Raw genomic sequence first — 25,827 nt, 5'->3', positions numbered from 1 at the left:
GTTCTCACTCATAGGCTGGTGTTGAACAATGAGAACACATGGACACAGGGAGGGGAGCACTATACACTGGGGTCTGTTGGGGGGAGGGGGGGACAGCGGTGGGGTGGGGAGTTGGGGAGGGATAGCATGGGGAGAAATGCCAGATATGGGTGAAGGGGAGGAAGGCAGCAAATCACACTGCCACGTATGCACCTATGCAACAACCTTGCATGTTTTTCACATGTACCCCAAAACCTAAAATGCAGTAATAAATAAATAAATAAATAAATATGTCCTTAGATTTATTACAAATGGCCAACCAGTATGCACCAGAGAAAAATGGTGGAATAGGGGAGGCCAAAAGTTGTGAGGCTGTCATAATGATGTCAAGAGACACACTTTTTCATTGTGATCTGGGTGTACCACACCTTAGCAAAAACAATCTCTTTTCCATTTCTGGATTTCTTAATAATTTAAACTATATAAAGAAACTCCTTTCCCATCATATGAACTGTTCTTACATATTCTCTGGTCTTCCTTTGTCCAAGTGTTTAAGTTTCATTGCTTATTCTCTGTGTGCTTTGGCATTACCTAATGGTTTCCTGGCTCGTGTGAGAGAAGTCAGCGTCAGCAGTCGGGGCTTGCCGAGATATTTTCTTGTCCTTTCCAGCATAGCGCTCTACAAACAAAGGCAGGGGTTATCACATGTACCCGAGAGCTGCCTGGGAAAAGTGGGAGCTATAGTTATCAAAATTGGAACCTTCACGAAATATGCTTTTGTCTCCGTTTTTGTTGCGTTCAATCAGATCAACAAGTGTTGGCTAAGTGTTGAGCGTGGTTTCCTGTGGGATTGTGTAAGGCTCTGTAGGACAATAAACGTGTTGGGGGCACTGAGTAATGTAGCCATTTCTGACACAGCAGCCAGGAAAATGTGAAACAATTTGCTTCTGCTGGAAACAGGACAGCTGGGGCTTTGTTCCTGCAAGAGCAGACCAACCACCGCGGCAGGACCCAGGCAAGCACGGAACAAGCCGAGATGGTGCGTTTAAGCGGCAGGTGGCTACTCGGTGTCATATTCTATGGGGAAAATAAGTTTAGTTCCTGGTGTTGTGGGGCCTGAAGCTTACAAACCTTGGGTAGTTCATCTTAAGCAAAATAGTGCAACATTTTGAATATGAAATTGCTAGGGCTTCCCCTGGGACTTTAGATGGGACTAGGTAATTTAGAGGCCAATGGGTGAAACTGCTATAATTTCACCATAAATTCACTCCTTGCTCAAAATCTCAGTTAGAGAAGCTATCAGTTTCTGTGTATATCACCACCAGGTCTATCTAGCTTTGTGCTGTACTCTCTGCTAATTTTCTCCATCCTCTTCTTTAGGTATTGCCTTTCCACAGCCTTTCATATTGGCCTCATAACTGCTTCCAAAGAGACATAGAAATGTTCCTCATACCTTCTTTAACTTTGTTTTTATGGTGTTACTTTAGCTACAAATATTTGCTCTTAGGTTCCTGAAGTCTCCCTAAATCAAGTGCTTAGTGTATTTTAGATGGAGATAGATGGGAGGGAGGGGAACCATACGGTCGCACTCACATCCATATAATTTTGAAAGATTTTGTGGGCCACAATGATTTTATTGGATTTGAAAAGTAGTACAAACTTTGTGATCGATGTAAGCGCTTCTCAAGCTTTCTTGTGCACATGGATCACCTGGGAATCTTGCTAAAATGAAGATTTGGCTGCATGAGGTCTCAGGTGGGAACTGAGAGTCTGTATTTCTAATGAGCACCCGGGTGATGCAAGTGCATGGACCACATTTTGAGTCACATCCAAGTATTTACTTGTAGGAAATATGGTGGCACAAATATACAGTCACTAAGGGGCTGGTTCAACTTCATTTTATAGAAGCTCGTCTCAGGATGGAAAGTCTGTGACAAACCTGCCAGGGACCAGTGCTTGTTGACATGACAATATATGAGGAGGTCTTCCTGCCTCCCATTATCTCCTATCCTCAGGAGCTGGGAACAGAGGGATGGGAAGTAAAATTTTATCATTAAGGATCATTATAATTTCATTGTGTTTAGTTCTTTAATTTTGCTATGGTCTTTTTTTAAAACTTTGCCTATGGAGTGATGAAAACGGACATAAATTTTGAGAACATCTACTAGGGTGATGGGCATTAGGCTGCCATTTTCTCTTGACTACTCATAACCCTTTGAAGTGGTTATTGTTTTACTCCCTTTACAGATGGGGAAGCTGAGGTTTAGCTGAATTAAGTAACATGACAGGTTGCACAGAGACAGAGCAGGGATTCAAACACAGCTTGGTGCTTTCACTCACACCAACCTGCATTACATAAGCAGTGTTACATGTTTAATTCAGCAGGAGATGCTAGCTCATGGATTTATTACTTTTTGCTTTTCTCCTAAGAAAGATGCCCAGAGAGAGTGCCCTAGGCAGAAGAGAGGGAGCAGAAAGAAAGAGGTTACTGAAAAGAAGAAAAGACTTAGAAAAGCTCTATGGGGCACTGAAGATTAATCTCACACCTAAAGCAAAACTTAGCTCTAACAGGACTAGCATTATGATTCTTGCCTTCTTTGTGAGAAAGTGATCTTCCCAAAGTGTCTTTATACATTCATTTTGGAGCAATTAAGATATGATGCTCCAAAATGCTGAGAATTAAAGTGTCAATGTTAAAAGACTTCTATCCACATCATGCCAAAATCAACTTTAATTTTCCCTCTCCTACATAATATCATGTGAAATAAGGATCTGTCAGGTTGTGTGAAGCCAGGATTTGTCTCTGGCCAGCATCATAAGACTTTTTTGAACTACTTTACTTGATTCTCAGTCAAACGTTTTGTTCTTGTTTAAAGTTACCATCACAATGTGTTCAGTTATTCAGCAGGAAGATAAGCAGGCCTGGCATTTGGCAAATATTTGAAGATCAAGTTTGTCACAGGGCCCTCCATTTCCCTTCCCGATCCCGCCCCCCTTGGAGTGTCTTTCCTTTCTTTCCCACCCTTCCTGCTCTACTGCCCTCCCACCACATGTGTTATTTTAACATCTTGACACCTACCGAAATCCTCAGCTCTATATGGCATGTAAAGTAAGAGAGGATAACTAAACCAAGTCAAGGGGTAAGGAACTGCTATCCTTATCTCTCAATTCTAAAGGATAAATCTTTAAAGGCACCACCCTCAGCCAGTCAGAGAATACACTACCTGGTTGAGGGAACTATCCAATGGCCATTTAACGAGATATCCCTGTCTCCCTTTGTATCTTGTCTACTGCTCCTCTTCTGTACCAGTGAGAATTTATTCCAACTTTTGAGGTTGTGTGTTCTTACCTATTTTGAAAACGTGGGTTCAAAGTTTGCTATTTAACACTGCCTTTCAGCAGCAGGTTCCTATTGAAAGATTATAGGTAACAATATCTTTCTGATATTTTCGGTAAAATGTCTCTTGCACGTGTCTGTTAAGACTCAAATTTATGGGTAGTCTCACTAAACTATGCCCTTTAACAAAGCTGTAGTATGTTTGGCTGAACACACAAATATCTCCTACTCTGTTTACCGCCAACATGGAGTGGATAGGGTACAGGCAGGACACGTGAAGCTGGCTCCTAGGACCATGCCTCTTAGGTCACTGGTTAACAGTTCTGGCTAAGACACCTAGGCTACTGGGCTCGGGGTTATATCTGTTAAATGGTTTCTAGGGTTCCTATCAGATTTGACATCCTATGACTGCCTTCCTGTTTTTAAGTTAGAGCATTCTCTGGTTTAGGAGGGTCACACAGCCGGCATGTCCTTCTCTAGCATTAATATCATGGTCACGAATACGGGCTGTGGAGTTAGACTGATGGGATTCAAATCCAGCTCCACCCACTAGCAGTGTGTCCTGGGCAATTTATTTATCTATTGCAGCTCCATAATCTATTAGCAGGAAATGATGTTACAACTTACTCTATAGGGTGACTGTGTCACAACCTATCCCATGGGCTGGGAGTATCACAAAATATCCCATAGGATGGGGGTGTTCTGGCCCACCACATAAGGTAGAGGTGTCATGACCTACTCCATAGAGCAGTTGTGACCAGTAAACTCTAAACAGCCTGGCACATAGTGAACCCTCCTTAAACATTGGCTAGGGTCATTATTAGTAAAATCACTCTCATCCTTCAAAGTCTAATTTCAATGTGGCTCCCTTCTAAAATACCTTATTTGGTTACCTTAAGAAAAAAACAGCTTTTCCTTCCTTGGCCCTTTCATAGCACAGTGAATGGACTCTATTCTAGGACTTGCATTTTTCCCCCATCTCTTCTTTTTTTTTTTTTTTTTAATTGCATTTTAGGTTTTGGGGTACATGTGAAAAACATGCAAGGTTGTTGCTTAGGTGCATACGTGGCAGTGTGATTTGCTGCCTTCCTCCCCTTCACCCATATCTGGCATTTCTCCCCATGCTATCCCTCCCCAATTCCCCACCCCCCCGCTGTCCCCCCCACTCCCCCACAACAGACCCCCATGTATAGTGCTCCCCTCCCTGTGTCCATGTGTTCTCCTTGTTCAACACCCGCCTATGAGTGAGAACATGTGGTGTTTGATTTTGTGTTCTTGTGTCAGTTTGCTGAGAATGATGGTTTCCAGGTTCATCCATGTCCCTACAAAGGACGCGAACTCCTCGTTTTTAATGGCTGCATAATATTCCATGGTGTATATGTGCCACATTTTTCCTGTCCAGTCTATCATCGATGGGCATTTGGGTTGGTTCCAGGTCTTTGCTATTGTAAACTGTGCTGCAATGAACATTCGTGTGCATGTGTCCTTATAGTAGAACGATTTATAATCCTTTGGATATATGCCCAGTAATGGGATTGCTGGGTCAAATGGAATTTCTATTTCTAGGTCCTTGAGGAATCGCCACACTGTTTTCCACAATGGTTGAACTAATTTACACTCCCACCAACAGTGTAAAAGTGTTCCTATTTCTCCACATCCTCTCCAGCATCTGTTGTCTCCAGATTTTTTAATGATTGCCATTCTAACTGGTGTGAGATGGTATCTCAATGTAGTTTTGATTTGCATTTCTCTAATGGCCAGTGATGATGAGCATTTTTTCATATGCTTGTTGGCCTCATGTATGTCTTCTTTTGTAAAGTATCTGTTCATGTCCTTCGCCCACTTTTGAATGGGCTTGTTTGTTTTTTTCTTGTAAATCTTTTTTAGCTCGTTGTAAATTCTGGATATCAGCCCTTTGTCAGATGGGTAGGCTGCAAAAATTTTTTCCCATTCTGTTGGTTGCCGATTCACTCTATTGACTGTTTCTTTTGCTGTGCAGAAGCTGTGGAGTTTGATTAGGTCCCATTTGTCTATTTTGGCTTTTGTTGCCAATGCTTTTGGTGTTTTGGTCATGAAGTCCTTGCCTACGCCTATGTCCTGAATGGTTTTGCCTAGGTTTCCTTCTAGTGTTTTTATGGTGTTAGGTCTTATGTTTAAGTCTTTAATCCATCTGGAGTCAATTTTAGTGTAAGGTGTCAGGAAGGGGTCCAGTTTCTGCTTTCTGCATATGGCTAGCCAGTTTTCCCAACACCACTTATTGAACAGGGAATCCTTTCCCCATTGCTTGTTTTTATCAGGTTTGTCAAAGATCAGGTGGTTGTAGATATGTTGTGTTGCCTCCGATGCCTCTGTTCTGTTCCATTGGTCTATATCTCTGTTTTGGTACCAGTACCATGCTGTTTTGATTACTGTAGCCTTGTAGTAGAGTTTGATGTCTGGTAGTGTGATGCCTCCTGCTTTGTTCTTTTTGCTTAGAATTGACTTGGCTATGCGGGCTCTCTTTTGGTTCCATATGAAGTTTAAGGTGGTTTTTTCCAGTTCTGTGAAGAAGGTCATTGGTAGCTTGATGGGGATAGCATTGAATCTGTATATTACTTTGGGCAGTATGGCCATTTTCACGATATTAATTCTTCCTAACCATGAACATGGAATGTTTCTCCATCTGTTTGTGTCCTCTCTTATTTCGTTGAGCAGTGATTTGTAGTTCTCCTTGAAGAGGTCTTTTACATTCCTTGTTAGTTGTATTCCTAGGTATTTTATTCTCTTTGTAGCGATTGTGAATGGCAGTTCGTTCTTGATTTGGCTCTCTTTAAGTCTGTTATTGGTGTATAGGAACGCTTGTGATTTTTGCACATTGATTTTGTATCCTGAGACTTTTCTGAAGTTGCTTATCAGTTTCAGGAGCTTTTGGGCTGAGATGAGGGGGTCTTCTAGATATACAATCATGTCGTCTGCAAATAGAGACAATTTGACTTCCTCCTTTCCTAATTGAATACCCTTTATTTCTTTTTCTTGCCTGATTGCTCTGGCTCCATCTCTTCTTTTTTGAAGCATAGTTGGCACCCACAGTGTGCCAAGTACTTTCACATAAGTTTTCTCATTTAAGTCCTGTAAAGTAAGAGAGTTGTTACCTATCTTATTTTACAGATCAGAAAACTGAAAGTTAGTGCAGGGAAGGGGCTTGGCCAGGATAATACAGCTTATAAATGACAGTTCTGTAACCTCCCCCTGCCTTCCAAGTCTGCCACCCCACAGCAATCTTGCATATTAATTAGTTACGCAGCCTATCTCTCAAGCTTGTACATCGTCACTCAGGGCCACGGACAGCTGATCTTTATTTCTGGAACCAGTCGCTCAATATTGGACACACTGTAGGCTCAAAATCAAGTGTGCCAAATAGAACTGCCAGCCTGAACTTCTTACTCTCATGCCATTGTTTCCTTATAAATTCTAAATAACTACAGTGATTACAAGTCATGTTAATTCAACATGCACCTTTTACGTATGTAAGAGGTTACCTAATGGCTGCTAGCCTCCTTATAAGAAATACTATGTTGATTTCTGCCAGGTTTTTCTTTGCCTCCTCTGCGCCTTAATCTCTTTCTAGTTTCATCTGTTTATGAAAATAGGCAGCCTGGGCTATTTGGTAAGCAAATTGATATGTCTATTCTATGTGGGTGGTAATATGAGAGTCCACCCAAATCCCACCAGCTCCTCTATGGAAATAGATTTCTTGTTAACACTGACTGGGTTTAGGATCTCATTTTACTTTAAAAGGTTTTTTGTTTCACTTTCCCTACTGAATTTTCCTTAAATAAGGGTAACAAGAGCAGGGTTTGCTAGTTGTTGGTCACACATTTGACTTAACAGTGAACCCTGTTTACTTATTGTCAAAATACAAGGGAGGAGATACTGCATTTCTAAAAACTAATCATCAGCAACTATCCAACTACCCTTCTTATCAAGAGATACCACCATAGAAATGTTTTCAAATTAGAATCTAGGCCATATAGAGGAGAAAGAAGTATAAGGAAGGGGCAGAAGTAAATAGAAGGAGAAAGGCAAGTCCAAGCCTGAGCAGAAACCACATGGTTTGTCTTAGAAGAAACTGATACAGAAATGAAAACAGCTTGAGTCATCAAGGTGGGGTTCTTCAAGATTGTTAGGAAGCTTCAGTAGTCCAGGTTAGGGAGTGGAGCTTTGAAGGACTGTTCCTCTTGGATAGGGACCTCAAAAATGTGTGGCTTCAGGTGTTTATTACATGAGAACAACAGATTACAGACCCATGTGCACAGTACGTGAACCTGTCTTTGAAAAAGTAAGCATGTGCACATAAATATTTCAAAAGAAAAACATCTAGAGATGTGCTGTGTTTTTCTTTTCCCTGTCTGTAGCTCTGGGCTTTATAGAATAAACATATATTGCATATGCATCTTAAAATGAAAGCAAAAAATGTATAAAGGGCAGGATTTTGAAATGAACAATCATGTTGAAATTTCACAAGTTATATTTCATCAGATGCAACAATGCTTGTTAACCCTTGGAGGTTTACTGGAGAAGGTGCTTGAGGGTTCAATACTTTCCTTTTTACTCGATGTTCTTCTTCCTTTCAATATACAGAGGCGACTTTGTGAATTTGTCAGTAGTCTCTGCGACTCATCTTATTATTTTTTGATATAAAATTCCAAAAATTCCCATCTTTAGTGTGATACACGTAAAATTTTTCTTTTTCTTTTCTCTTTCTTTCTTTCTTTCTTTTTCTTTTTTTAGAGACAGGGTCTCATTCTGTCGCCCTGGCTGGAGTGCAGTGGCATGATCCTCCCTCTTCACCCTCCCGAGTAGCTGGGACTACAGGTGCACAACACCGTGTCTGCTAATTTGTTAAAAAAAAAATTTCTAGAGACAGGATCTCGCTATGTTGTCCAGGCAGGTCTCAAACTCCTGACCTCAAGCGATCCTCCCTCCTCAGCCTCCCAATGTGCTGGGATTACAGGCGTGAGCCACTGTGCCCTGCCTTAGTGTGAAAGTTCTATAAACAGAAAAGTATGTATATCGGCACATATACTGGGAAAGACTAAATAGTTACTTGATTAGGTGTTTCACATTTTTAAACAATGTTAATGTCACAAATTGATTCAGCATCTGAAAAAAATCAAAAAGTAAATTTTCTATTCAACTAATCAGATCTATTTAATTAGCACTCTGCTTTGAGGAATGACATTTCAGCTATGGATATAAAAAAAACTGACAAGAGTTTTCACAGTTTTCTCCTTCTGCGTCATTAGTAAAAATAGAAATATATAAGTACCCTAAAACTATGTCCGGTATGATGTTGCCTGCCTAAAAGAGGCTTTCCCTCACAAACACTAGACCTTCATTATTTCCGTAAGTCTCCGAGCAAATTCTGTAGAAAATGAGCTTATCTGAGCACATGGATATGTAGAGTTCACAATGGAAGCATACATAAAAGGAAGGCATGCTACCTGCCTCTGTAGGTCCTGCAGGCTCTACTGTACCCTGATCTCTGCCCTGTCTTTACTGGGCAGAGAAACCAGTGACCATGGCAAATAGCACCCATTGGACTCTAAAGAAACCCATTCTTCTTTTGCAAAAGAATTATCCTTTTTAAATAGCTAAAACAATATCCCAAGCAAAAAGTAACCAAGACTTTATTATATTGAATGGATAAGGTTTCCACTACTTCTGTCTAGAAATCAAATAATGCCCTTGGAGGACATTTTAGAAATTAATAAACAATCTTTTGTTTTATGTAGTAAATAATAAAAGCTGGTTTTCTTAATTCCACTTTGAGAGTTGTGTGGTCTATGTCAGGAGAAAAGCTGGCTGGAGCCAACTGTGGTTTATTCAATGCCGGGCTGTATTTCTTAGTCTCCCTTTCATTTCACTCTTCTGCCATAGTGAGTCCATCATACTCTCGGGCCAGTGAGAAGTGCCCTCTAGTGATGGGATGGGTTCACTTAGCGCCCGCCTCCATGCAAACAGAGTAATGCCTGTGTGAGTGCTTCCTGATCAAGACTGATAAGTGGGATGCAAATATCTTCTTTTTAATGCATGTCCCTGAGAGACAGCCAGAGAGAATATGAGTGACGGTGCATCAAAGCGGTAACTTTTTGCTTAGAGTTTGAGAGTTAAAGTTAAGGACCAACACGTATACTTTGGCTGTAGTGAGTCTAAGGTGAGTGAAACCTTCAGATTATCAATAAAGAAAGATCTTAACTATTGGGCATGTGAATGCAAATAATGATACAATTTCACAAAGCAAAGAAGAACGTAAGAAAGTTTGTCTCTCTGGCCTACTGCTCAACATTGCTACTTTTCATGGTCAGAGCTGATAGCAGATTGAGGGTTGAAGCAACCATCTTACTCGAACTAGAAAATTAATTCATTTATTTTTCAGAAATACTTTAAGTTTTAATATTTTACATGATTTTGAAATAAAAACAAGGGTCTTTTTACTTTGTAAATTTACTCATTTTTTCAGTTCTTTTAAATCTCTTTTGATGGCATCTGTTATTGCACCCTCATATATTTTTCTCATTTTATTCTATCCTAGGCATTCACTTTGATTTTAAATTCTCATAGATATTGAAAATTATACCTGTGTCCTTTATGTTAAAGATCTGGTCATGATCGGGGCTGCAGGTGTTATTGACAATAACGTCAGTGCCTCATAGTGGTTTGGATAATTTGATCAAATTACTGGCCATTACTTCATAAATTGTGAGCTGTGTGGAGTTAATTTTTAAAAAATTTTATCATATCCAATTCAATCCAACCAACACATACGGAATGTTTAAAGAGTACAGAGCATTTTGATAAGGTGGTCTGGAGAATGGTGCAAAGATGATGAATTTATTATCCACAGCGGGAGGAGTCAAATGTAGAAAGTGCTTTTTAAAAATCAACATATTTATAAAATCCAAAGCAAAGGCAGTAGAAAAACTGTAGCTACTATGTCATTTATTTTATAATCCTAAATCAGTCTCATTTTTTAAAAAATTAGCATTTATATTATTCTTTAATAGGAAATAGTTGAGGAAATGATACGAAGGTTAGAGAACTTACCTAGATGCTGCAAATACTCATTTTAATTATTTATTTTGTTTAGGATGATAATATGGATACAAAATCTATTCTAGAAGAACTTCTTCTCAAAAGGTCACAGCAAAAGAAGAAAATGTCACCAAATAATTACAAAGAACGACTTTTTGTTTTGACCAAGACAAACCTTTCCTACTATGAATATGACAAAATGGTGAGACATTTATTTTATTGTTTTCATACAATTTATTATTTTTCCTAAGTCTCCACAAAGTACCTGATCATAATGAGAGAATATCAGGTTTCTTAGCTTACACAGTAAAGGTCCGCTTCTATCCACTCGTCACATGACCTTTTCTTAACGAAGGTATAATGAATTCAAGATAAAGGACTTTAAAACATTAGTTAACTTTACTAAGGTAAATTGTAACTTTAGAACAGTGGTTCCCAACGGAGGGCATTTTTGCTCCCCAGGGGACATTGGGAAAAGACTGGAGATATTTTGGGTTGTCCCAACTGGAGGACAGGAACAGTAAGTGCCAAAGGCATCTAGTGAGTAGAGGCCAAGAATGCTAACCATCCTGCAGTGCACAGGACAGTCCTCACAACAAATAAATCACCCAGCCTTAAATGTCAATAGTGCTGAGGATAAGAAATGCTGCCTTAAAACAATGCTAGAAATAAGACTATTCCTGCACAGTTGAGAATTCTACCATAGTAAAAATGCTGAAATACTGTCATAAGATTCAGCCAAAATGAAGATGCTTTGCAGAAGTTAAATCTTGATTTTCCTGAGTATATTAACCACATGGTAGGTGATTTGAAACACATTTCAAGATAATCAAAGAAGATTATTAACCACTGGAATATATGTGTTTGTGTCCACACTCAAGGAATAGATTCTGTTGTCACTGGATTTTGACTATCACAGAGTAATGGGAAGTGGTTCTCCGTTGCCCACCCCCTACCCTAATCTCCCTCTCAAGCATAACCTGAGCTTTATCTTTCCTTGTGCACCATGGTGTATTGCATGAAGTATCTTACATTTTGTTTTTTAATTCAGAAAAGGGGCAGCAGAAAAGGATCAATTGAAATTAAGAAAATCAGATGCGTGGAGAAAGTAAATCTAGAGGAGCAGACGCCTGTGGAGAGACAGTATCCATTTCAGGTAAAGGGAAGAACGACATTGCATTGGGTGGATAGTTATTCCTTTAATTTTTCTATTGTGAACTCAGTATATCTAGGAAAAATAATGATATTTCAAAACAACCTATTAAGACAACAACAAGGCTTGGAATATTCCCAAATGGTAGTTGGGCATTTTGCTAAAATTCTGTCCACCAAGCTGTCCTCCCTGGAGGGAAGGGAAGCAAGACAGGAGTGTAAGTCGCAGAGACCTGACCTGCCTCAGGTCTGATAATCTCTTTTAACAAACATTGTTGAGTGTCTCTGATGTGGTACACAGTAATAGGCATACTATAGGGAATAAAACATTGCCCCTGTCCCAAGGCATTTATAGGGAAGTGGGAAAATAGACTAATACACAGACCATTACAAAGCAGTGTTAAGATGGAGGTCGGCAGAATGCATCCATGGAGTCCCAGGATGTGGAAGCTTCATTTCTCACTCCAAGAGGCTAGAGAGATATTCTATTGGAGGTGACACTCAGGTTGGGAAGGACAAGTAAAATTTAACCCAGCCAATATGAGAAGGGCAGTAGGACAAAAGCAGCCGCAGGTATCAAGGCACTGATGGGTGAAATAGTATGACATGTTTAGAGAGCACTAAGTAGTCCCTATGAATAAAGAAGCCCATGAGACAGTGAAAGAGATGAGCCTGGAGAGGTGACCATACTAAGGAGTCTTCATTTTACACTGATATGCTATGGAGTGTATGCTGACGGTACCGTTTGGAAGTGGCCTAATCTAAGTCATGCCCTACTTTTCTTTTTCTTTTTTTTTCTTTCTTTTTTTTTTTGGAGACAGAGTCTTGCTCTGTGACCAAGCTGGAGTGCAGTGGCGTGATCTTGGCTCACTGCAACCTCCACCTCCCGGGTTCGATTGATTCTCCTGTCTCAGTCTACCGAGTAGTTGAGACTACAGGTGTGCGCCACCATGTCCACATATTTTTTGTATTTTTAGTAGAGACGAGGTTTCACCATGTTGGCCAGATGGTCTCGATCTCTTGACCTTTTGATCTGCCCTCCTCGGCCTCCCAAAATGCTGGGATTACAGCGTGAGCCACTGTGCCCAGCCCCCTACTTTTCTTATATCACAAAAACTTACATTTCTGATCTAAAGGTAGATGGATTGTCTTTCAGATGGCCTGACTACCCTATGCCAGTAGTAGGAAGCTGTGGCTAAAATGACATACAATAATCCAGTTGATTAACAAACCATACTTCCCATTTGGAAAAAGTATTACCAGGCCAGGCACAATGGCTCTTGCCTGTAATCCCAGCACTTTAGGAGGCCAAGGAGGGAGGATCACTTCAGGCTGTGAGTTCAAGACAGCTTGGGCGACATAGTGAGACCTCATCTCTACATAAACATTTTTTAATTGAAAAAAATTACCCAATTGGGAGAACCCAGGGGACAGCATGCTCATGAAAGATGCTGCAAACTCACCTCACAGAGGCATAAGGTGGTCAAAAAAACACAGGCTTTGGAGCCCCACAGAGCTCCTAGTCCAACATTTATACTTGTATAGCCATAAACACATACTCAACTTCTATTTCTCATAGAGTTGAAATAAGATTAAAATATTGAAGTAGCTAGGAAAGAGCCCAGCAGCTAGTAAGTGTTCAACAAATGCTGTGGATATTTACCAACAAGAGTTGAATAAACTAGAAAAGGATCTGGAGAAGATATTGTAATATTCAAACATTTACACATTTGTCTTAAGAAATAGAAAATGATATATTCTGGGGATTCCTGGGATGCCACATGATGAAACAGATGGAAGTAACAGGGAGACATATTTTTACTAAATGTAAGTATGAACTGTATAATGATCAGAATATATGGATATTGACAGAGATGACATAGCAAAGTAAAGAACATTCCATCCCTGAAGGTATTTTTAAAGATAGAGCAGTTAAACATTTTCCACTGGACTGTAAGGAAATCATGCACTGGGTAGGTGAATGGACCAGATCAATCCTAAGACACATGTAATGTCTAACATATTATAATTATCCATGGTCCGGGGCATCCCTGATGAGAACTCATTGTTCATCACTACTATTAGGGGCATATTGCTATAATTTTCCAAAGTATAAGACTGTCTGGGATAAAACAAATTGATGGCTGGAGGATTTTTTAAGCAGATTTTTTTTTTCATCTAATGCCAGAGCTGATGTATACTATATAAGCAAACTCACGGTTTCTTTTGAATGACAAAAAGTTTTCAGGTGCACCAAAGTGAACTATGGTGCAATTATATATAAACACACCAAATATTTTACTTTCCAGATTGTCTATAAAGATGGGCTTCTCTATGTCTATGCATCAAACGAAGAGAGCCGAAGTCAGTGGTTGAAAGCATTACAAAAAGGTAATTCAAAAAAGAAATGTTGAAAGAGGAAGGTCAAAAAAAGTCATAAAAGAGAGTAATCGAGTTTTGTTTTTTTTTGAGGCTTGGTGGAGGAAAGATATGGCAGTAAAAAGACTCAATGCCAAGAAACAATCTACTGATTTTCCTACCAACCTCAGTGAATGTGTCAGACTCATCCTCATTTTTGCATTCTCATTGTTACACACAGGAAGCCTGTGGATCGCATTCCCTGTCCCACACAGAGCCAGCATTGTGCTTTCCCAGCAGCTTAGGGGACGCCAAGCCACCCGCTCTCCACTCAGTATGCTTGCCTTTACCAGGGGAAAGTCTAGGTCATCATGGGGCTATGTGCAGTCTTGTACCAGACTTTTGATGTTTATAGCAAGTTACAGCTAATACTTCTACACTGAGCATTTCCATTTGCCAGCTACTTTATCAAGTACTTGTAAAATATTTTCTTAGGTAACCCTCTTGACAACTCTATGGAAAGGAGTAATATTATTCTCTATTTTTCAGACAAGTGAAGTTTTAAAATGTCATAGGTACAGTAACGAGGGACACAGAACTCAATTCCCTAAACCTGACGTTTTAAGCAATGCACTGTAAATGCTAGGCAAAACTGAAGATTTAATGAAGCTTTTATCCAGTGATTTTTAAGCTGCCCTGGTAACAACTTTTGGTAGAAGGGAGAGAATCATTGTTAATAATTTGGCACTATAGTATTTCCCTCTGTGATATTTTAAAGATGGATAATAATGTGAAGACAATTATTTAACTCAAATGAATGGCTCCATTTGTGAAATTTCAGGTATTAGGCTCCTAGATGGAGGAAGATTTTATTTTATTTTATTTAAGTTTTAGATTATGATTCTTTCTTGGTACACCTCAAATTACACACACTTACTCCACTTTGATGCAAATACACCCTTTTCACACATAGGGCTTAATTTTTCTCCTTGCATAAAAAGGTTTAGCAACCCACTCTTCAGGTAGCAAGTGGTCCATTGGGGGACAGAAGCTTCCCTCTACTCACCACCGATTCATTGAAATGAGAAAGGCAGCCCCCCGCTAGAGTCAGATACACCTACCTCAAAGTCCTGCTTTGCTCTGTCACCTAATAAAATCACCTAACATCTCTGGGTTTCAGTTTCCTGACCTGTCAAATAGAAAATTACCTTTCTTTTCTCCTAGAGCAGTCATGGGCCACAAATGAGACACTCATAAATATATTAAAGTATCTTATGCACAAACAGGAGTCACTGTGGTTACTGTAGGGTTTCTAGGAGGAGCTCTAAGATTCTGCTTCCCATTTCGTCTCCTTTGACGGAATTTCCTGAGCAGTAGGTGCTATGTCCTGTGTGCAGCTCTTGGTCATGCCCTGCTAGATCTCATGTGCCTGAGCAGCTCATGTGAAGACATATGAAATGTAAAAGAAGAGCAGAGAGAGAAGCAAAAACACATCTTCTAGCCCCTCACAAAACTGCTGCGTTTCCATCACTACAGCTGCCATATGCACAAAAAGTGGTTTGTCGCTACGCACAATAAGTGGTTTGTATCAGCTAGTGATGCTTTGGGCCGCAGGTGAAAAGACATCAAACAGTTGCTGAAACAAATCGACTTTTGTTCTTCTCCCACAGTAACAAATGCAAAGGTACGCAGTCAGTCAAGGGCTAGTGCAGCAACTCAATGAAGTCAGTAGGAATGCAGGCTCCTCCTAGCTTTCTGCTCTGTTATCCTTACAGGCTGCTGGAGAGATTCCAAGCCTTCCCATAAGCTCCTTGCAAACCTGTGCTTATGTCACATTATCCAGTACTATGTCTGATGGCCATTAATATTTACAAAGGAGGCTGGAAGACAGTATCTTTTTTTTCCAGCCTCTGTGCTGGAAGATAGTGAGAAAGAAGGTGAGTGGGATTTGCCATCAAGTTGGCCAACCAACCTGCTGCAGGAAAACACAGAGGTCCTCCTGCTCAAATATTCTCCCCTCCAAAGTTTCATTGTGCTACGATGACTCCTCCTGCCTTTTGTGTCTATTATTTGGCTCAAGAATTATAAACTGAGGTAGACACTTAAGACAGAATTTTCCAGATGTTAACCCACACTTGGAAGATTTGGGCTGATTTAGTGGTGACATAGGAGTGTCAACTATCATGATCCTGAATTCAGCTAACCAGATGTGGAAAAAATGTGCCCTTCCTTCCAAAAATTAAAACAGAAAGGGGTTTGGCAGAGAAGTTGGCATCTGTACATTGTAATGTAGTAGAAAAAGCCTGAGGCTGAGTCTCAGATCTGCTATTTATTAAGCTTGTGAACTTGAGCAAGTTGTACTACCTCTCTGTACTTCAGTTTACCTGACTCTGTGAGAGCTGTAATAACAATAGCCACCCCTTAGGTTCTTGAATAGATTAAATGAAAGGATATATGTGAAGGAAAATATGTAAATGTAAAGTCCTGTAGATACATGAATCTATAAGTTCCTCTTACGGTCATTATAAGGTGGTGAGACTGTTGCAACGTGGACTTTTGCATTTGGTTGGGAAAAGAACTAGTTACCCAGGAAACTAAATCCATGTAATGAGGAAATAATAGGAATCCCAACACATGGAGACCAGGAGCTTAGAGAGCAGGAAGGCAAGTACTGTGTCCAATAAGTTGCAATGGCTTTGTGAGACCAAAATCAGAAACTTATGTTTTGTAGTTTTAACTCTTTTTGCTTTTTGTGATTTCTGTCACAATTTCCCTTTAATTCTCATTAGTAAAGTTTTTTTAATGCCAGCATTTTCAGCTAAACTGAACTAAGTTAAATTAAGGGAATGATATCACTAAAGCCCACTGTTTATTGAACACCTACTTACTCGGGGCCAAACACTGCTGAGTGCTTTACATACATTATCTAACAGCCTCCCAACGACCCAGCAAAGTATTATCTCCATACACTTCCTTGAGTTTGGACTGTAAAGAAGAAGCAGAACTCTCCTGGGATCAACATAAGGAAACCTCAAGATGAACATAAAGTCAAGAGGGAAAGAGTTAAAGTCACACATAAAACCAGCCCTTCTCACCCAGAGACTTCTTAAAATATACCAAGATCTTGTAGATTTCTCTGTTGTATTTCAAAAGAGGCTAATTTGTTATAGATTACAATTTCATGTATTTGAATTATACATTGCCCTAGTCCTGCAGCTTTTTAAAATATGCACATATTCCTAGGAAAGTAGCCCCATAAACCATTGATTCCTTAGTATAAACATGTCAAAGGCACAAAAGTCAAAGAAGGGATGAGAAACTGTTGTAAATTAAGGGAAACCAAGTGCCATGTGTGATTCTGAATTGGATCCTCGGTCAGAAAAAAAAGTGAGTGATTATTAAGGCTATTATTGGAATAATTAGAAAAATTTTAAAGATGAAATATATATTAAATAATAAATGTAGTCATAAAAAAAGAATGCATTCATGTCCTTTGCTGGGACATGGATGAAGCTGGAAACCATCATTCTCAGCAAACTAACACAGGAACAGAAAACCTAACACTGCATGTTCTCACTCATAAGTGACAGTTTAACAATGAAAGCACATGGACACAGGGAGGGGACCATCACACACCAGGGCCTGAAAGGGGGTGGGGGGCAAGGGGTGGGAGAGCATTAGGACAAATACCTAATGCATGCGGGGCTTAAAACCTAGATGATGGGTTGATGGGTGCAGCAAACCACCATGGCGCATGTATCCCTATGTAACAAACCTGTATGTTCTGCACATGTATCCCAGAATTTAAAGTAAAATAAAAATTTAAAAAATTAAAAATAAATAATCATAATAATAATATTGTATCCGTGTTAAAGTTCCTGAGTTTGATAATTGTATTATGAGAGAACGTCCTTGTTAATATAAGTTATATACGGAAGCATTTAAGGATGACATTATTTAGGTCATACCATCTACTACCTACTTGCAAATTATTAAGCACAATATAATAATGATTTTAAAATTAAAATAATACATATGTACAGAGAGAAAAAGATAAAGCAAATGTGACAATAATCGGTGAATCTAGGTAAAAGGCACATGGATGCTCATTGTATTAATCTTATTCTTGCAACTTGTCTGTACATTTGAAAATTTTCACAATAAAAAGTAGATGGAAGTGTATGTTTATCTGGGCCTTTTTTAAACTTTTTGCTAAAATTTATCCCCATACTCCCCCTTCTGCCACAGGAAAACACTATGTGCTGTAACCCACTCACTTTCTTCCAGATATATCCCTAAAATCCTAACATCAAGCTGATCTGTATCTGCATTTTACTAGCTATTTTTTCTTCAAAAATGATATGTTACTCTGTTGTTCTCAACATACTCATGGTTAGACTTTTCTTTTTTCTTTTTGGCTTATTAATGTTTGAGTGAAAGACGTATCCTTCGGGAACTATTTGCTCTTACCTTGATTGCTGGCCAAATGGGATTTTTATTGTTCTGTGATAACAGCACTTACTGAATGTGTTTCTCCTCTTGGGCCAGTGCTTGCTAACGTCTTGTTTTCTTCCTGTCTGCTCCTCAGAGATAAGGGGTAACCCCCACCTGCTGATCAAGTACCATAGTGGGTTCTTCGTGGACGGAAAGTTCCTGTGTTGCCAGCAGAGTTGTAAAGCAGCCCCAGGATGTACCCTCTGGGAAGCATGTAATGTGTGATCCCTCTGTTGGACGGGACCTTGGGTGGATGGTGCTCCATTAGGCTAAACCTGCCAGAGGCCAGAAGAGTTTGCCAAAAAACAAGATGTACCAGATTGGTTGGCATCATGAAAATTCACCCTTGCAGATGCTATGTGACAAATGAAATCTCACTCTAGGGTCAATTGACTCATGGCCATTAAGATAATAACAATATTAACATCTGTCATTCTTTCATTTCATGAGAAATATTTTTAAAATTTGAATCATTAATCAAGCAATGAGCTGTTATTTCCTCCCATAATTTTTCCTGGCTCAAGATAAATGCCAAAAAGGTAGAATGTGTTGGATGTGTCACCATGGTTCAAACAGCTAGGTTTCCAACTTGATAAGAAAACCAGCTCTCCCTTCTTATAAATTACAAAAATCATAAACTGGAAAAACAATATTCTTTTTAAAAAATATACAGAAAGATATAATTTAAGTAATACTTTTTATCACCATATATACTAAAATGATGGCCAAGTTTCAGAATATATATTTAAAGGAGTTTGCCATTCTGTATATGTGTGTTAATTTCTTAATGACATCAGAAAGGGCTTGCTTTGTGTGAAATCAGATTCTATCCAGAGTTGTATTCCCAGGGAACAAGGGGGACTTATATATATTTAAAGTTTAAAATTATTTAACATAAAGTTTTTGATAAATACAAAATAGGAAAACTTATTTTGGTAACAGTTTTACCAGCCTGGACAAAATATGCCTGGATTACAATGACTTTAAAGAATTGAATGAGATCAGCTACAGGATAGAATTTCATGAACTGGAAAAGATATAGGCACATGAAATATTTTTTAAATTCACCTCATAACAGTATTGATACCCAACAATCATGTTAATGTTAATATTGGTCATTTTGCCTCCCAAAACCAATTAACAAATACTCATTGTGTTTCACATCCTAATTAGACTATACAATGAATATTTATTAATCTTAATTATATCACATTGCTCTTTATACTCATGACTTACAGTGATTTAATGAACTATACAGATTGCACATGGGTCTTCCCTCCACTGTAAGGAAAGGGAGTAATGTCTGAGGAGTAATGTCTCCTTATGGTATTAATCATTTTCCCCAGTAGTTTAGTCTATGATCTGTTATCATTACCTAGCAGGTCAGATTCCAGCTTTGACCATGCCCTAACTTTCTGGAAGGAGCAGGAAAAAGGCCAGAGAGAGCACTGCCTTGGGATTGCCTTCCTAGGCTCTGTCTGGATGACATTCACCACGTGGGTGCCTACAGGTGCTGTGCCTCTGAGAAAAACTACAGAGTGTAGAGGTGTTGTAGCTCCTGAGCAGCTGTAATACTGTCTATCTGCCCAAGTATAATTTATTCCCTTGACTTCTTCTGCTTAACTACTGGGAAGTCCATGGGCATAGCAACTAAAAGAAAAAGTTGGGTGTCTTTATTTCTTTTTGTCCAAGATGTATTGATCCACCCTCTTTCCAAGATACATAGCCTACACAGAGTTAAGCATTATATAGGAAAGCTACAGAATCAATCCAGATGTTGTGCCTGGATTCACTTAGAGTATTGCTCACACAAACTGGTTCATTCTTTTAATTCATAACATTGAGTGTTTCTCTTTGCTTTGTTTAAAGTTCCTTCTGATATTACTTTGTTTTAATGTTCAGATGCTGATCTGCATATTTCAGTCAATGAAGAGAAACACAGAGTTCCTACCTTCCCAGACAGAGTGGTAAGTCAACATTTTAAAAAGGTTTTTATGGTCAGGATCTGTTAAATAAACCAAGAGTTGCCAGATTCGAGACTAGAAAATGTGGAATTCATTTAGACTTCTCAGCAAAGAGAGAAAAAACATGAACTCTGGATAATAGCTATGGGTGGTATTGAATAGTGGGTTCAAATATAGAACCATTGCAATATCTTATATTTTTGTATTTAATTATTGTGTCTTTTCCTAACCGGTAAGCCCATAAATAGTCACCAAAAAAAATGGGTGCATGTGGGAGAGGTCCTTAAGATAGCATCACACATAACAGGCAGCTGTTATTAGCCGTCATTCTTTCCTTACCACCAACATGGCCAATACTGCTTTACGGAAGCATCCTGGTGTTGAAATAAAACTCTATAGGACAAAAGCAGAAAACTACATAATTCTTTCTCTCCATTATCCCTTCAAAACTATTCAGTGGGCTTTTTTCCCTGCCTCCAAATAGTCTTTGCCAGATTCCATACTTTTGTAGTCATTCTCAAATGATAAAAATTTCCCCATTACTTGTCATGAGAACAGCCTCTGAATTGTACCATCCAATGTTATTTATCACATGATTGCAAACACCATCCCAAGTTAAACATCCTTCACCTAGCTTGGGCCTGCATACCTGGCAGCCTGCTTTTGGGGAGGGATTTTGGAAGGACTGGGATTCATGGCCTTTTCAGAATTAGGTTCAAGGAAGATGAGGTCTAATTTAAAAAAAAAAAAAAAAGACACTCACATGTAGCTGGTCCTATCATGATTTAGTGGTGGTGGTATCTGAATGAGTTTTCCAGCACTGATTCTTTATCTCATGGGAGACTTTTGGGAATTTCCTACTGAGGGGCAGATCCACATGTAATTTTATGACAGGGGAGAGATCTCGATCCTCAGCTCTTGGGTTTTCAACCCTCAATATTCTAAGATGGCTGTCAGCCAACTTTTTCCCGAGGGTGGAGTTGGCCTATAGGAAAACAAACAAAACCTTGATTGCTCTGGCTAATTAAGCTGTCTGCAGCTCTTTCTTGAAGTACAGGCTACTGCTCTCTTTTTGCTCTACTTTCTTGGGTTCATAGCCACAGCCTCCTGTTTTTAGGCTTCCCAGGCAGGTGTGAACCTCCTCAAATGGCAGGATACATACAAAATGACTTCCCAGTGGTTCTCTGGAAGCTCATCTGAAAGCAAGAGGACATCTCCATTCACCTATTGGGTCTATGGTGTCTTGAGTACTTATTTTCAGCTACACACATTTGCATACACTTACTTCTCTCTAAGTAAAAGCCATATAATTTTTGTGAATTAACATGAAAGACAAAAATAATTCATTATTGTAGTAGACTGAATAATGTCCCCCAAATTTCACGTCCATCTAAAACCTAAGAATGTGACCTTATTGGAACTAGGACCTTTGCAGATGTAATTAGTTAAAGATCAAGATGAAATCACACAAGATGAGAGTGAGCCATAAATCTAATGACTAGTAAAAAGATGAGAGGACACAGAGAGATACACAGAGGAGAAGGCCATGTGAAGAACTAGGAAGAGATAGGAGTTATGTTACCACAAGCCGAGGAACACCTGTTTCTTAGTCCATTTGTGTTGCTACTAAGGAATACCTGAGGCTGGGTAATTGATAAAGAAGTTTATTTGGCTCACCATTCTGCAGGCTGTACAAGTAGCATACAGCACTGGCATCTCCATCTGATGAGGGCCTTAGGCTGCTTCCACTCATGGCATAAGGGAAGGGGAGCTAGTATGTGCAGAAATTACATGGTAAGAGAGAAGAAACAAGAGAGAGGGAAGGGAGGTGGCAGGCTCTCTTCAACAACCAGCACTCATGGAAAATCATAGAATGAGAACTAATTCACTACCATGAGAATGGCACTAGGTCATTAATGAGGGATTTGCCCCTATGACCCAAACACGTCCTGTTAAGCTCTACCTCCAACACTGGAGATCACATGTCAACATAAAGTTTGGAGGGGTCGAATATCCAAACCATAGCAACTTGGAACCACGAGAAGCTGAGAGAGGCAAGGGAAGATTTTCTCCCAGAGGCTTCAGAGTAAGTACAGCAATGCTGAAACCTTGATTTTGGACTTCTAGCCTCCAGAACTGTGGAAGAATAGATTTTTGTGGTTCTAATTCATCAAACTTATAGTAATTTGTCATAACAGCCCTAGAAAACAATTATAATGGTTTGGAGTTTTTACTTTGCTATTAGCAACATTGCTGTTTGGGTTTGAAAATATGTTTCAGTCCTGAAGCTTGAAAAGTATGGTCCTCTAAAATACCTAGGAGCAATGTCCAGATTAGGCAAATCTATAGAGACAAAGGGTGATCAGTGGTTGCCTGGGATCAGAGTAGAGATGAGAATTGACTGCAAATAGATATGAGGGATCTTACTGGAGTGATGGACAGACTGGGCTGTGGCGATGGTTATACAAGTTGATATATTTACAAAAGTCACTGAATTCTGCAGTTTAAAAACAGTGAATTACCGATAAAGTTTGTTTTTGACTACTCTAAGAACAGAAGATAATTTAAGAGCCAGAAACCATTGCATCTATTCTCCTGCAGGAAATTCTCTGGGTGATATATTGAAAATTATCAGTTAGGCGAATCAGTGGCTAAGGGTTCATAAGCCTGTTTTGATTATAAGCTGCCCAAATGAACCAGGGATCAGAGAGGGTATCATATAAAGTATGTTTTTCTTTCTTTCTTTCTTTTTTTGGTTGTTGTTTATTTGTTTTTTTACCAGAGTATTAAGTAGAGGGTTTATTTTCTGAATGGAGGAAATGCAAATCAGCTCTCTAGCTGTTCTGTTCGAAGAGATTTCCTTAAATGATTTCCATTTAAGGAACCTCCCAGTGCATTTTTCTTTGGAGATAGCCTATCTCACAGCTCATAAATAACACTGTCCTGCATAACTAAAATTTCCAGAGCATCAAAGCCTTAACCCCAAATAAATGAAATTCCTGAAAAAAGTAAAATACAGTATGAAAAAATATTAAAAGCATCTCTGTCACACATGCACACACACACACATACATATTGCGAATTTTTAACTGAAATATAACATGAACATAGAAAAGTACACAAATCCTAAGTGTTCAGCTTGATGAATTTTCACAAACTGAACACTTCTCTATAATCCACCCTCAGATAAAGAAACACGACATCGCAGAACCCCAGGGACACCCTGATGTTCCCTTTCAGTCACTACTACCGTACAAGAGTAGTTGCTAACCTGATCTATAACATCATAGATTGTTTGCCTGATTTTGACTTTTATATGAATGGAATCATAAAGTGTAGAGTCATTTATTGTGTGTGTTCTTTTTTACAATTTATGAGATTTTTTTTTAGTATGTGGTTGTAGTTTATTGTCATCATTGTATAGAATTCAATTGTGTGAATATACAACTGTATTGGTTTCTTATTGCTGTTCTAACAAATTACCACACAAATTTAGTGGCTTAAAGCAATACACATTTATTCCCTTATAGTTCAGAAGATCATATGTGTAAAATGGGTCTGCATAGCTATGTTTCCTCTGGAAGCTTTAGGGAAGAATCTGTTTCTTTGCATTTTCCAAATCCTAAAGGGTATTTACACTCATTGGTTCCTGGCTCCTTCCCCTGTCTTACGGAACCAAAAGGTCACAGTTCCTCTGCTCTCTGACCTGTGCTTCCATTCTCACGGCTCTCTAATCTCTGACCACCTTATCTCCCTTTTATAAGGGCCCTTTGGATTACATCAGGCCCACTCCCACAAAATCCAGAATAGTCGCCCCATCTCAAGACCCTTAACTTAATTCCAATCTGCAAAGTCTCTTTTACCATGTAAGGTATTCACAGATTCTGGGAATTTGGACATGAACACATTCGGGAGACCATTATTCAGCCTTCAACAACCACATGCTTATTATTTTATCCTCTTGATGGGCATGTAGGCAGTTTCTAGTTTTTATCTAATTAAAATCATTCTACTATGAACATTCTTTTACAGGTCTTTTGGTTTCACTGTTGGGTATATATACATATAATGTATGAGTCATAGGGTATGATGCATGCCCAGATGTCGTAGATTCTGCAAACAAATTTCCAGTGTTGTTGTACCACTTCATACTCCAACCAGCAAAAGTATGAGTTCCAGTTACTCCATATCCTTGCTCATACCTTTCTTCTTTCTTCGCTTCTTTCCTTCTTCCCTTCCTCACTCCCTTCCTTCCTTCCTTTCTCTCTCTTTCAAGAACTGATACACTTTAGTTGTCAGTTCCCAGTACCTGAATCTGTGTCTCACTGTGATTATTAAAATCTCTTCCCCTCCAAAGCTGAAGATACCTCGGGCAGTTCCTATTCTCAAAATGGATGCACCATCTTCAAGTACGATTCTAGCCCAATATGACAACCACTCAAAGAAAAACTATGGTTCCCAGCCACCGTCTTCAAGTACCACTTTAGCCCAATATGACAGCGACTCAAAGAAAACCTACGGCTCCCAGCCAAACGTCCACATGCAGTATATTCCAAGGGAAGACTGCCCTGACTGGTGGCAAGTAAGGAAACTGAAAAGGTAATCCCCAGCTTTCAGATGGGCTGCCCAGCATGTAGAGTAGACACTACCCCACTGTCCTGGACCTGGACAACAAAGCTGTTGATCCAGGCCTGAGGCTGTCCTCTCAGAAAATGTTCAGTGCTTGAGCCAGAAGCCTGGGGAAGCAGTGGTCCCACTGGCGCTGAGAAGTATAGATTTTCCGTTTAGATTATGCAATCTAATGATCTCAATAATACATGATCGTTTTATTCCCTTCCCTTTCTCCTCCTTCTCCCCCCAAATATCTCCACATTTAAAGAATACAGAACCTTTAAAATCTATCCTTTATATGAAAGAGCTTAGGATGGGCTTACTTTTATAATGTGCTTCAGCATCACTAGCCAAATGACAAACAGCATTTCAAGCAAGGCCATGGCTTGCCTTCTTAGAATGCACAACCTCACCTCTCCTGACCTGATTAGTCTTCTCACGGTTTTTAGCCTAAAGATTCCATCTAATGCCAGAATTGAAAATGCCTTGAAGGCAATAAGTAAATTGTGTGTGCATATATCTCTGGGTCTGGCACTGAGTTTGCTCTACACTTGACGCCCAATAAATGTTGAATTGAATTGCAAGATGACCAAATGGAAAGGGTCAAGTGAGTCCCCTTCCTTATTTCCTGCCTCAGTCCTCCTCCCCATGACATTGTCTGTTATCTGCCATCTTCTCACTCAGTTATCAGCATCTCTGCAAGGTAGTCATGTCTGCCTTTCCCCACAGTGGATACAGAGCAACTCTCTCACTCACTGTGTATCTCTTTTCTTAGTTTTTTCACATGTCCTTTTATTCCTTTATTTTTTCCATCCTCATCATTTTTGCCTAAAGCCACTTACTCAAAGTTCCAATAAT

The 25,827-nt window shown here is 39.3% G+C and overlaps 1 protein-coding gene across 2 annotated transcripts in view; it reads left to right on the top strand.

Moving 5' to 3' along the window:
- The first annotated feature begins 875 nt into the window (after positions 1–875).
- BMX (BMX non-receptor tyrosine kinase) overlaps positions 876–25,827 on the top strand; it is a 59,385-nt gene continuing 34,433 nt past the window's right edge. The window contains exons 1-7 of one of the 2 annotated variants that reach the window (XM_012434695.2): positions 876–1,018; positions 10,446–10,592; positions 11,442–11,546; positions 13,852–13,933; positions 18,489–18,608; positions 20,297–20,361; positions 24,716–24,957. In XM_012434695.2, the coding sequence (XP_012290118.1) occupies positions 1,016–1,018; positions 10,446–10,592; positions 11,442–11,546; positions 13,852–13,933; positions 18,489–18,608; positions 20,297–20,361; positions 24,716–24,957 (764 nt within the window). In that variant the 5' untranslated portion in view covers positions 876–1,015. The other variant, XM_064364510.1, reaches the window with a different exon arrangement.

This window comes from Aotus nancymaae, unplaced genomic scaffold (genome assembly GCF_030222135.1).
Source record: "Aotus nancymaae isolate 86718 unplaced genomic scaffold, 86718_ANA_hifiasm-v0.15.2.pri h1tg000058l, whole genome shotgun sequence".
Classification (NCBI taxonomy): domain Eukaryota; kingdom Metazoa; phylum Chordata; class Mammalia; order Primates; family Aotidae; genus Aotus; species Aotus nancymaae.
The sequence above is the reverse complement of the archived record's forward strand: the minus strand, read 5'-3'. Positions and strand labels throughout refer to the sequence as shown.